General features: G+C 51.5%; 1 protein-coding gene across 1 annotated transcript in view; it reads left to right on the forward strand.

Moving 5' to 3' along the window:
• Nucleotides 1-811: 811 nt before the first annotated feature.
• Fam83f (family with sequence similarity 83 member F) overlaps nucleotides 812-12,765 on the forward strand; it is a 30,711-nt gene continuing 18,757 nt past the window's right edge. The window contains exon 1 of the mRNA XM_052747477.1: nucleotides 812-1,329. Coding sequence (XP_052603437.1) covers nucleotides 859-1,329 — 471 coding nt within the window. The 5' untranslated portion in view covers nucleotides 812-858. The remainder of the gene's footprint in view (nucleotides 1,330-12,765) is intronic.

Consider the following 12,765-nt stretch of genomic DNA (forward strand, 5'->3'; position numbering starts at 1 on the left):
CATATATTTTGTTTGAATCGCTAATATAGTAATCAGGCCTCTGGCAGCCTATCAGGCCCAAACACACGCACACACCACTTCAAATTAAAATGAGGGGCAAATTCACTGCTGGCTGCTTGCATCTTTTCTGTTTGGGTGGCTCTTTTAGAAGAAAAATTTTGTAGTGACGGTGTTGAACTGACAGCCCCTGGAGGCCTCTGGTCTCAGAACTGGGACGTGTGGGCGGGGGAACTAGGGATTTCATTAGCATCTTTACTTTCCTACACCAACTGCCCCCTACACAGTCGTCACAATTGCGCACAATCTCGCACAATAGCTCACACACCCGGACCCTGAAGGCCGGAGGGGTCAGATTGCTAACCCCCCGTAGGCGCCAGGGCCAGAACATGTGCTCTGGGTCCTGCCTGCGGGAAGATGAGCTTGGACCCGAAGGGCTGAGTCCGGAAGGTGCTGGATGCTCAAGGGTCAAGTCGCCGACCTTTCTTGCCCCTATGGGTCGCAGCTGGGAGGCGGGCGTGGCTCAAAGGCCGCACGTGGCTCTGAATACAGCCCGGCTCCAAGTTCACTGCCACTGCCGGGCCTCCGTGTCCCAGCCGGGCTAGGCAGGCCAGAGTCGCACGGCGTCGGCGGGGCTGCCCCAAGGTCCCCCGCAAGCTTTGCAGAGGCGGCGGGCCCTCTCCGCCCGACGGCCGCGCCCGCACCGGGGCCGGTGCCGATTGGCCGGCGGGCGATCGCTGGGCGGGCCGAGGCGGACCTCGCGACCAGGTGAGGCGCCCCGCCCCTCGACCGCTCCAGGTGCAGCGGTGGGGACGGGAGTGTCCTGGCCCGGGGTCCCCGGACAGGACTTGGGGGGGCGCCATGGCCGAGTCCCAGCTGAGCTGCCTGGACGAGGCGCACGTGAACGAGAAGGTGACCGAGGCGCAGGCCGCCTTCTACTACTGCGAGCGGCGGCGGGCCGCGCTGGAGGCGCTGCTGGGTGGAGGCGAGCAGGCCTACCGCGAGTGGGTCAAGAAGGAGCGGCTGCGGGACTTCCTCTCCAGCCAGGAGCTCCAGGTCCTCCGTGCCACCTGGAGCCCCTACGAAGAGCCCGTCTCCAACGCCGGTGCCAAGACCAAGGCCAAGGCCAAGGCCCCGGCCGAGCGCAGCGAGTCCCTGGCCTACTGGCCAGACCTCTCGGACACCGAAGTGCCCCCGCTGGACCTGGGGTGGACCGACTCCAGCTTCTACCGCGGCGTGAGCCGCGTCACGCTCTTCACCCACCCACCCAAAGAAGAGAAGGCGCCGCACCTGAAGCAGGTGGTCAGACAAATGATTCAGCAGGCCCAGAAGGTAGGCCTTGGCCCTAATCCTGCACCAGTGGGGACCCCCCCACCCCCACCCAACACACACACCTGATCTCACTTCCCGGACACTCTCACCGTTCTTTGGGAAATGGTCCCCAGCTCACCCTCACCTCGTGGAGCTGTGCTGAGACCTTTTGAAAGAGGGATGCGAACATTTGTGGCAAATCACAAAGCGCTGGACCGGCATTAGTCATTCTTAACTACCGTGTTCGTCTGGAGGCGCTGGAGTTGTGTTCGTACACCTCTGCCACATCTTTCTCTCTTGGGCAGTGTGGAGGTTGTGAGGCCCTGTGCTAAACTGGTTCCTCAAAGGGCTTGATCATGACCTGTGAGCCCAGGGATTTCTTTACAAGGTGTATCCTTGGCCATTTCCCTATTTGATATACACAACCTCACGAAGTGGGTGGCTGGTGATGGCCTCCCTTACCCTCCAGGCCAGGTGAACGTTTCTTGGGAGCCCCTCTCCCCAAAACGACCATGTTCTCACATTCTCACCCTTTCCTGGGCTTGGTCCTAGAGCCTAAGCAGGATCGAATGAATGAGGAAAGCTATTTTGAGCTCTAGCTGTGGCTTGGCCCTGTGCTGGGTGCTCCCACCACGCACACACTGGACTCAGCCGCTCCAGGAAGAGGCTCCCATTTAGCCCATCTGCTCTGCCTGGGTGTTGAAAGATGTGTTTCCAAGGAACCTGGTTAGAATCCCAGTTGGACAGCTGGCTGTGGGGTAGGTGAAAGACTAGACTTTTCCTCTGTGCCCTTGGGTACTTGAGTAGTTTCCAGATAAAATGTGGGCTATTGCATTAAATCTGAACTTCAGTTAGTTCTTTAGTTATCAGTTTATCCCAAATACTGCATGGGATACATTGATGGGACTCTTTGTTCACCTGAATTAGGATTTAATGGAACAGCCTATATCTTTACTTGCCGAACACCGAGAGGTGGTGTACTTTTATCACATGTGTTTATTGTGTTTGGGGTACCCTGGCCCATAGGGACGACAAAGGACATCTTTGGGGGGTTGGTTCTCTCCTTCTACCCTGTGGGTTCTAGAAGTTGGATTCAGGTCATCAGGCTTGGTGGCAGGCCCTGTCACCCCCGAGCTGTCCAGTTAGCCCTTCACTGAGCCACAACAACGGCCTTTGCTGTCCAGAGGCTTGGGTTCACTGTGGGTACTCAACTTCATGAGTGTAATTAGAGCCATCTTTTTCCTGGAGGCCAAAGAGGATGGAAGATGCTAGAGGGGCAGTGAGGGCCTCTTCCTCCAGGGAGGTGTGACCTAGGCTGTGTGCTAGGTGGGTTGCCAGAGGAGAGGTTAACTCTTTACTGACCATACTTCCACCCTCCCTCTAGAATAATAGTTCCTTGTCTGACGAAGCTTTCTTTGTATACTACACTCTGCTGAAGAAAAGGGCAAGGCTGGATACAAAAAAAAAAAAAAAAAAAAAAAAAAAGAGGAAAAGGAAGTGGGTGGCAGTGCTGGGCAGCAGACCATAGCTGGGGTCAAGGGTCAGGACACATGATGTCATATTTTGTAACATTCACGAATTCTTGATTTACTTAGTGCTTGGGACACGTCACCCACTGCGTTAATGACTTTCTCAATTTGCTTAAAAAAACTGACATTTGTTATTATTTGTGTGTGTGTGTGTGTGTGTGTGTGTGTGTGTGTGTGTGTGTGTGCGTGCTCGAGAACATGCCTGTGTTGTAGGTCAGAGGATAACTTGCAGGAGTCTGTTTCTCTTCCCTCTCTGTGGGAGGTGAGTTGTAGGTTTGGAATGGCAGAGAGAAAAAGCCTGGGATTCTCTGGGTTAGAGATTACTGAGCAGGAAGTGAGAGGTTTCTTTTGCTCCAAAATGCAAAGAAGTTTGACCATTGGGAGCGGAGGACTCTCTGAGGCTGAGTAGGCTTGTGTACCGCACCTTCTCTCACAGTAAGGAAACTGAGGCACAGAGCAAGGGTAGCACTTAGGTTGTCAGGTGTGGCAGCAAATGCGTTTCCCCCCTTGTTTTTCACGACCCCTGGGTGAGACAGATGTTTTCCTTGTCTTTGGAGAAAAAGAAATCAAGAGGCAGGAAGTGACGTCCCTTGCCTAGCTTAGTAAACAGCTGAGCCGGAATCCATACACCTAAGCCATTGCTCTGAACCACTGTGCCACCCTGACCCGCTGTTCTTTGTCATGATGTGGTGGGAGTCTGCAAGGAGTTTGAATGAATCTAGTACGCTCTCAAGCTGTGGTATCCATTGTGTACCCTGTTAGAAGAAGACAGAGAGAGACAAGCACCCCCACCCAATGCAACTTCCATGACAGGTCTGTCCAGTATTGGGGGTTTTTTAGCAGAATCTTTTGCCGGTGTGAACCTATACGTGCGGGTTGACTGGACACATATTTCCAGGATGTCTGCTGTGTGCCAGGCACTAGCCATAAAGATCCAAGCTGTGGACTTTGCCCTTCAAGCGTTTGCTTCAATGCCAAGGCTGTGTTAGAAGGAAAAGGGAGTTTTGAGGCTGTACCTAGGAAGGCTCCTGTGGGAGGTGGGTCACAGGTGGGTCGCAGGTTTAGAGGGGGGGAGTGAGGAATAACTCGGATGGGAAGTTTCTCAGAGACTACTGAGCCGGAAGTGAGAGATTACTTTTGCTTCAATGCAAAGAAGTTATTTGATTGGAGGGAGCTGAGTAGTCTGTGAGGCTTGGCAGGGGTGTATACAGTGCCCTCTTTTACAGACAAGGAAACTGAGGCAGAGGCCAGAAAAGAAGTTTGCCTAAAGGTCACTTGTGGAGTTATAGAAAGACTGAGATCTCTACCGTGTATTCAAGACACAGCACATCCTGACCACTGCCTGGCCCTGGCTCTTGCTCATCCAACTGGCAAGCTATTTCCTTGGCAATCAAATGAGATTCTCCTCCCTCTTCTCCCTGAGGGAGGGAATTTCCCTTGTTTCCAGGGCGTGTCTGGCTGCCTTGAGGCTGAGTTAGACTACTGAGATCCCATGGCCTTGGAGGGAAGGCAATCCAGCTGAGTGCCAGGGATTTGGGGTTTTATTTCATTTAATCTTCAGAATAATCTTATAAGATGCTATTATTTTTGTTCCCAAGAGACAAATAGGAACGAGGGAGCTGCTGTGACTTGGTCATGTAAGGAACTCTTCCATTCCATACCTGATCCTCAGAGAAGGAGACAAGTTGCTAATTAGGGGACACTTTGAAACCACAACTTTGGCTTGGGGAGGAAGGCCCGGGGTGGAAACCAGTGAGGACATGGGTCAGTATGGAGGTGGTCCCTGGTCATGGGAGAAAAGCCTCTGAGGAGTTAGGTTTTAAGTAGCCACTCTCTGAGCCTCTGCAAATGGCAGAAAAGCCTTCCTAAACTGTGCTGGTACCCAACATTGAAAGATCCAGCTGTGTTTGCTTGTGGGGTGGGGTGTTCTGGTGATGTTTTCCCACCTCGAGAGATCTGCTTATTTTAGTGTCATTAATGATTTTCTTTGTCTACTTGAACTCCAAGCCTTTTACAAACCCTAGCCTGTGCCATGCTAGCAAGGAAGAGCAGGGCAAACTGCTGGACTTGGGCAGCTCAGACCTGTGGGACTGCCCGGGAGTATCTGACAGCAAGACCCCTCGGAAAGCCTGGAAGCCAGAGTAAGAGGAACAAGCGACCTTAGTCCCACTGGGCCTGCATCCCTTTGATCATGAAGGTCTCAGTGTGTGACAAGCATGCATTAGGAGAAAAGAGATGCATGAGACACACCCCCACTCTTCAGTAGCCTAATAGTTTGCTAATCCATCCTTATGATTCCGTGTGACAAGTGACTGAGAGAAGGTGTGGCAGGAGAGACACTACTCCCACCCTAAGCCAGGTTAGGGAAGGCTCTTCGAAGCTGTCTGAACACCTGACCTAGCAGGAAGGGTGAGAAGGTATCAAGCCTCTGCCTGTCCTTACGACCAGGGACATCCATTTGCCTCCTGACTCCTGCATTCCCGGGTCCCACATTCCAAATGCACCAGCTACACAGCTCTTCGCTCTTCCCCATGAACTGCTTGATTTCCTTGGCACTAGAAGGCAGGCCATTGTCCTCATGTCACAGAGGAGCCCTAAGGTCCCAAAGAATGAAGTAACATTTTTAGACCAAGGCCAAGGAGATTTGGAGAGAGGCTCCTAGCACAAGGTGTGGTAGATAAAGCGGCTTTGGCCAGACATCTGGGCAAGTGGTGGGAGGCAAGGGTGAACAGCTGGGATGCAGTGCCCAAGGAATATAGCAAAGTCTTGGAGTCGACAATTCATGTCACCAAGAGACCTGGTTTTTTCAGGTGACAGTCTTTACTCTAAGGTTCCCTGTCTTTTCCCATGAACACCAGTCACCAGCCACAGTGAGCAAATTGTACCGAGTCAAGAGCCTTCTCTGCACCAGGTCCTGTGCTAGCCACTGTCATGCGGAGAAGGAGATGCTGTCACTCCCCTGGGGAGTTTACTGGTTTCAGGAGATAACTGTGGTTAAAGCCCTTGCCAGGCAGTTATGATCCCCAGAACCCATGTGAATGCTGGGTGGCTGTGGTGGCCTACCTGTAATTCTAACCAAAGAAGGTAGAGAAAGGTGACCTCCAGAGACAGCTGGTTAGCAAGACTAGCATACTGACAAGCTCTGGGCTCATTTGAGGGTCCTTACCTCAATGAATAAGGAGAAAGAGCTATCAAGAATGATTCCCAATATCATCCTCCACATGCATGTGCACCCATACATGTGTGTCAATATACATGCTCATCATACCACATTCCTGAAAGGGGAAAAAAGGCTTACATTAATGATTTTAAATCTTAACGGTTTGTAAAATTGTAGAGTCAGATAATATGCTCACTTACACGTTACCCATCTTGCTGACGAGCTGGTCCCTTTGTCTCATCCTTTCTCCTTCCCACCTCGGTGGGGTGGGGCAGTTGATGAGATTCCGAGCTGTCTCCCTGCCTCCCCCCCACCCCCAAGACAACCAGGTCTCCCAATGTAGCCCAGGTTGGCCTGGAATTTACTACATAGTACAAACTGGCCTTGAACCTGCAATGATCCTCCACATCAGCCTCCTAAGTACTAGGACTGTAGGCATGTGCCACCATGCCCCAGCTTGAGCTGCTCTTTGAAGCTACGTTAAACACACAGAGCCAAAGACAACCTCTGAGCAGACCAGGGATCTACAGGCCTTACATTTTGTCCCTCTTTCAACTCTTCTGCCCTTCCACAAGCGACTGTTCTACACACTTGGGCAGTTCTGGGGTCCTTGTCCTATGAGGGCTGGTGGCTAGTGGCCCAGCTGCAGCTCCAGTCCTGGCCCCACAGCTCTGCTGGTTCTTGCCCCGGCTTGTCTGGGCTTCTCCTGCAAGCTCTGGGCACTGGCTGTGGAGTTCAGTTTTTCTGCTCAGTCATTGTTCCTGAGAACTGGGATCTCTGAGTAATAAAGACCCAACTTCCATGACAGTGACAGAAGCCAGGCTTAGAGTTGAAAGGTCTTAGCTTCTGTCTTGATCTACTCCTTCTCTTCTGAGCTGGACAAATGTCTTCTCACTTGAGTCTGCTGACCAATAAAATAGAGGGGACGACATCTACAGGTGCTCTAGAAACGGAGGTGTTGTCTGTGGAAGCTAAGGTACCAGAAGCAAAAATGTTAATTGTCTCGGGAAGTAGCTGCTGCTTTCTCTGAGTAGGATAGGACTCAGGGCCCCTGGCAGGTGTGTTTCCTGTTCCTTACAGAGAACTACTCACATCCCCTTTTAGTTCATCTATTGGCCACGATTTGGTGGAAATGGGAGAAGTTGGCAGTTTGCTTGGCTCCAACCTGATTGCCTGTGGCACCCAAACCCCTAGGCTGGGATCCCTTTGGACCCTGCTATGGGCAGGGAGGAATCAGATGGAAAAGCATGGAAACACCGCCCCCTCCCCTCCTAAACTGGGAAGGGAAGGCACGCTTGAGGATGAGGCCTGGCTACCTGCATGGGCTCAGCCAGAGTGTCTGGACTGTCTAGAAACATTCCCCATATTCTTTGAGGACAGAGACCTAGAGGAGTCACCAGCCAGGAGTGAGCTAGGCTTCTGAGCTGAGTGCAGCTTTGAACTATTTTTCTCTTTGTTGGGTGGGACAGGGGTGTGTGTGTGTGAGAGAGAGAGAAATCTTATACTATGGGTTTCTGAAATTCTGGCAGAGGTGTGTACCCCTCTCTAATCCCAGAATAGAACATAGGAATGAGGTCTTGGTAAACATGTTCACAACCTTCTCTGGGATTCGTGGTTGTAAAGCAGGGTCTGTTGGGCAGATATCTCAGATGATCCAAACCTTTACCAGAGAAGGCACCCAAAGCTGGAAGCCAGGATTGAAGAGTCCTCATTCTTGCTCTCTCTGGCTATCTCTTTTTCTTGCTTACTGGTGGTCCCTGGGGGAATTATTTGACTTAGCTGGGCCCCTACTTCTGCATCTGTAACATGGGGGTGACTTTTGCTGTGTTGTTTACAGTTACTAGATGGTGCTAAGAATCACAAGGACTGTGCCTTGAAAAAAGTGAGTAATGCAGGCAGACAAAAGGGTTTCTGTGAGGCAGGGTTAAAACTGTTGAGAAAGGAGAGGGCCTGTTTCCTTTAACATCCCGAGGCTCGTGGGAGGTACAAGGCTCTAGGACTTAGAAAAGGCTGATTGGAATCCCACCCAGATTGGACTCAAGGCTGTGTTCGTGGGCAAGTGTACATTATTCTTGGGAATTGTACTTTGGGGCCATCTCTTCCCTCTGAAACTTCTGGAAACATTCAAAATGTATTTGTCATCAGTATGCTTTGCCAGTCCAACCCTGGAGGCTTGTAAACTGGCTTTGGAGACAGACAAGTCCATGGCTGTTCGCTGCCCTGATCTGGGCTGAGTCAGGGAGAGAAGGCAGTGTTGGGGCAGGCAATACAGACACAGGGGTGCGGGTAGATTCCCTAGACTGCCCTCTTTGGGGCCATAGCCCCTGGACTCTGTTTTCCCTAAAGGCAAGGACCCTTTCAGGGATTCACACACTAACCCCCTCCCCTGGATGTTCTCAGCCCTCAGGATGTTGCTTGCCTTTGGCTGCCGGCCAGGCCTGCCTTCTCCTAGAATGTACAAAGCAGAGCCTGTTCTGGGGCCAGCCACCAAGCTGAGCGAGGAGGAAGCAGGGCAGAGAACGGAGGTCTTGCAGGGCTGACTGCCTGTCCTGGCTCCTGGCACTAACTGGCACACCCTAGGTACTCCCTCCCCTCCCCAGGTGCTCGGAGCAGCCAGCCTCAGCCAGAGCTCCTGCTTTCTCCAGCTTTCCCTTTTCTTCCCCGAAATCCATGGAGTTGGCTCTTGCTAACGATCCCGGAATCTTAGCCCTGGAAGAGAGCTGGTGGCTTTCTAATGATTAGTCTCTGGCCCAGCTTCCTGATGATCTGTACCCATCCCGGGTACAGTTTGTGGGCTGGTCATCATTGTGCTGGGCACGTGGGAGGCTCTGGGTACATGTTCTCTCTCTCTCTCTCTCTCTCAAAGTAACAAGTCAGGAGATGTTGAGTTGGAGGTAGCGACCTGGACTCTTCCTTTCTGTGGCTTCTGGTGGGCAGACTGTGAAAGACCTTAACTTCTCCCAAGGGGTTTTCAAACTGCCCAGAGAATCCCCCATTTGCATGGTCACTCAGCCTATCTTACCGAGAACGTACTGTACGCCAGCTACCAGAAATTGGCAGGTGAATTAAATGTGAACCTTGCCTAGATCTAATGGGTGAGGCAAAAAGAAAATACATTGAAGTACAGTGAGGGTGGGATATGGTATTGATACCCATTATTGGGTCCTTAAGCTAGATACTTGGTTTTTGTAGTGCTGAAGATCCAGCTCAGGACTGCGTGTGGGCTGGAGAAGAGCTTTACTCACTGAACCACATCTCCAGTCCCAACAGCCCTTTCAGACTGTGTACTACTACAGCAATGTATCATTTTATAGATGAGGGAGCTCAGGGTCAGAGAGGATGAAGTCACACTGCTGGTCAGCGGTGGAGCTGGAGAGACCTGAGCTTGCACATGTATACTGAGCTCCCAACGAGCCTAGAGCAGGGTAGACAGTAGGTGGGCTGTGTGAAGGGCTGAAGGCCACGGTGAGTTCACAGTACCCCCCCCCCCAAATGTGTAGCCTGGACTGCCCCTCCCTGAACCTAACTGCCTTACTCTAGTCAGGCACCTTCCCTCACACACACACACACACACACACACACGCACGCACGCACGCACGCACACACACACACACACACACACACACACACACACACCCCTCTGGGGAAGCCCTCCCAAGGCCATATCACCTGACGATGGCCTCAATTACTCCTGCTGCTTCTCAGAACCTTCCAGGCAAGCTGCCAACCTGTTGTCCCACTCAGGCAGGTCCAGCAGGAAACACCTAGGCAAGCACTTCTTGAGACCTGCCATGCTCTGCAGTGCCTTGCATGGGGCCTGGGTGCAAAGACATAACCCAAACCAGTAGATGATCCAAAAACTCATTTGTGTATCGTCATTGGATTTTTTTTTAAGTAGCTGATTTATCTTCCTAATTATGTTTGGCTTTAAGCTAATGTTAAAATGAGTTTGCATTAGATAATTTTCACTAATTAACACCAACTTAGTTCAGGGGAAGTCATCCCAGAAGCATGCCTTGGGGCAGAGAAAAACTGGCCTGGGATCTTAAAAAGAATGGCTGGGGCCGGGCAGTGGTGGCGCACACCTTCAATCCCACTTGGGAAACAGAGGCAGGCGGATCTCTGTGAGTTTGAGGCCAGCCTGGTCTACAAAGTAAGTTCCAGGACAACTGGGGCTACACAGAGAAACCCTATTTCAAAAAACAAAAACAAACAAAAAAAACAAAAAACAAAAAAGAATTGCTGTGCCAGGTGGTGGTGGCTCACGCTTTTAATCCCAGCACTTGGAAGGCAGAGGCAGGAGGATCTCTTGAGTTCGAGGCCAGCCTTGTCTACAGAGGGAGTTCCAGGACAGTCAGGGGTCACAGAGAAACCCTGACTCAAAAAAAGAAAAGAAAGAAAATTGCTGCGTTTGCTCCCCAGCAGGTCATGGAAGCGTCTTGGTGGTTGAATGAGTCTATCCTGCACATATGAGTATATATGTCCTCTTTCTCTGCAGCGTCAGCTTGGGTGAGGTCTCCCTTGTTTGTCCCCTTCATTCAGCCTTGTGTCAATACAGCTGTCACAGGATCAGATCAGTGGGAAGTGAGCTCCAGCATGCAGCAGTGAGCCCTGCCCTGTAGGATCAGAGACAGGGCTCTGAACTGAAGCTGAGGTGTCTGGAGAGGAAGTGGCCTGCCTGGGCACAGTTGGCTTCCAGTAGCTGCCAAAGCAACCAGGGAGCCTCGTGTTTAATGATATCTAATTAGCGAGCCCAAAACAATGTAATGTGGCTCCAGACAGCTGGAAAGCCGAGGCTGACAAAGCTCAGACATCCCGCTGGTTGGGTGGGGGCAGCCTGGCAGCCACAAAGGAAACAGAACCTTGTCGAAACTCTGGCTTTGGTTCTGCCTTCATGGTGGGCAGAATTCAGGCCCAAACCTCATCATCAGCTCCAGAGGGAATCCCCAGTGTGTGGAGGTATCCTGCTTAGAACATTCGCTGTGCGCACATGGAGAGACAACAGCATGGACCTAAAGGGTAGGCCTCAGCAGACATGCATCCTAGGGAGGGTGCACACTGCACTAGGGACTGGGGACAGAGAATGATCCTGAAACAGCTTCTGTAAGGGTGAAACAAGACCGAATGGAGCTAGAGCAGTCCCCTCACCACGTGGACAGGGTACGGATAGCGTGAGTTGAGGTGTAAGGTCCCTAGCATGCTCAAGTATTTGGAAGGCAGATTATCTCTATGTTGGGGGGGAGTAGAACAAAGTTTGGGTTCAAGGACTGTGGAGCACCTTCAGCCAGTTTGAGGGCCTGTGGCTTGCTTCTGAGGCAGTTGGGAGCCATGGAGTATTTGGGTAGAGACAGGGCATACTTAGGGTTGTGTTATGGGATCCATCTGCAGGAAGGGAGAATGATGGGGACAGGGTAAGCTGGTAACCAGTTAGTGCTGAGAACTACATGTGCCAGATCCCATCAAGGAGTAAGTGTAGGAGCAGGCCCTCTGTGGCAGAGCATACATAGTTCTGTCTAGGTATCATTTCATTTCTTTCCTACGGACCATGAAATAGCCACATTTTCCAGACAGACATCAGAGAAGTTAAGCAATGTGTCCATGTCTCAAAGCCAATATGGAACTTCCAATTCCAAAGTCTGTTTTCCCTACCATGATTTTAGACTGTGGAGATTTAGGCCAGGAAGCAAAAGAGCCTGTGGTTCGGACCAGGGAGTGTTCTTGTGTGAGGTCCTGCAACTTGAGTTCCTCCCTCCTGGGGCTCTCTTGGTCTGCTCTACCATGTTTATACCAGACTACCCTAGATTACAAGACAGGAAGTTTAAAGTGTCAAAACTGCTCGCCATTCAGATGGGGCCTGTTGCGGTGTTGATGACAAAGAAAGTCCTTGCTATGTTCCCAGAGTGCTTTCCACCTCCAGGAGATCATTTCCTAAACTGTGCAGTGAGCTGGGCAGGCCCTGGGCATGCACACACATGTGTGCATGTGCCACACACATGCCAGAAGAGCCCTGTGAAGACGTCCCCTTCCCCATTTAACAGTGAGTGAGTGGTCCAAAGCCACACAAGCAGAAAGCTTTCTGCCTTCAGGTTCTATATGCTTTTTCAAACACTAGCTTTCTTCACTCAAGGTGATCAGCCCACTCTGCACTCAGACCATCTGGGGGAGGATAGGGGTGCTGATCCAGGACCCAGGTATCAGAGTCTGGGCTATGGAATCCATATTCTGGACAGTGCCCTCCCCTCCCTCTTTCCTGTCCCTGCTGTGGCTCCCAGTGATTCTTTATGCACTAAAAACTGATACCTGTGAGTGCTGCCCTGCAAACCTTGACCTCTCCGGGGACAGCACAGAATGGGAATCCACAGTCAAAGGTGCCTGAGTCCAGGCTATTTGATCAGACCCAGCCAACATGGCCCTCAGCAGAGGGAAGGGTTTGCTCTGTGAACCCAGGCAAACCAACCTTCCACCTCATGTAGAATAACCAGATTGGTAGCTATTCCGGGAGGCAGCAGCTGGACCTGTTTGCCCAGCTTCTGCTTCCCTTAACTAGAAGGCTAAAGGTGTGGGGAGTTAGCCTGATAGCAAGTGAATTTAATGACTCCTCATAACTGCACAGGTGATCTTGGAATTTCACAGTCATGAACTTATCCAAACCTCACAACAGCCCTGCAAGGTAGTCATGTGGGCTGAAAGCTGGGCCCCAGGCTTTAATAGGGAGTTAGCAGCAAAGCACCCCCTGCCCAGCTCTTTTCCCTGCCAACACCAAGAGAA

Source organism: Peromyscus californicus, unplaced genomic scaffold, assembly GCF_007827085.1.
Source record: "Peromyscus californicus insignis strain IS unplaced genomic scaffold, ASM782708v3 Scaffold_20__1_contigs__length_68692818, whole genome shotgun sequence".
NCBI classification, from domain to species: domain Eukaryota; kingdom Metazoa; phylum Chordata; class Mammalia; order Rodentia; family Cricetidae; genus Peromyscus; species Peromyscus californicus.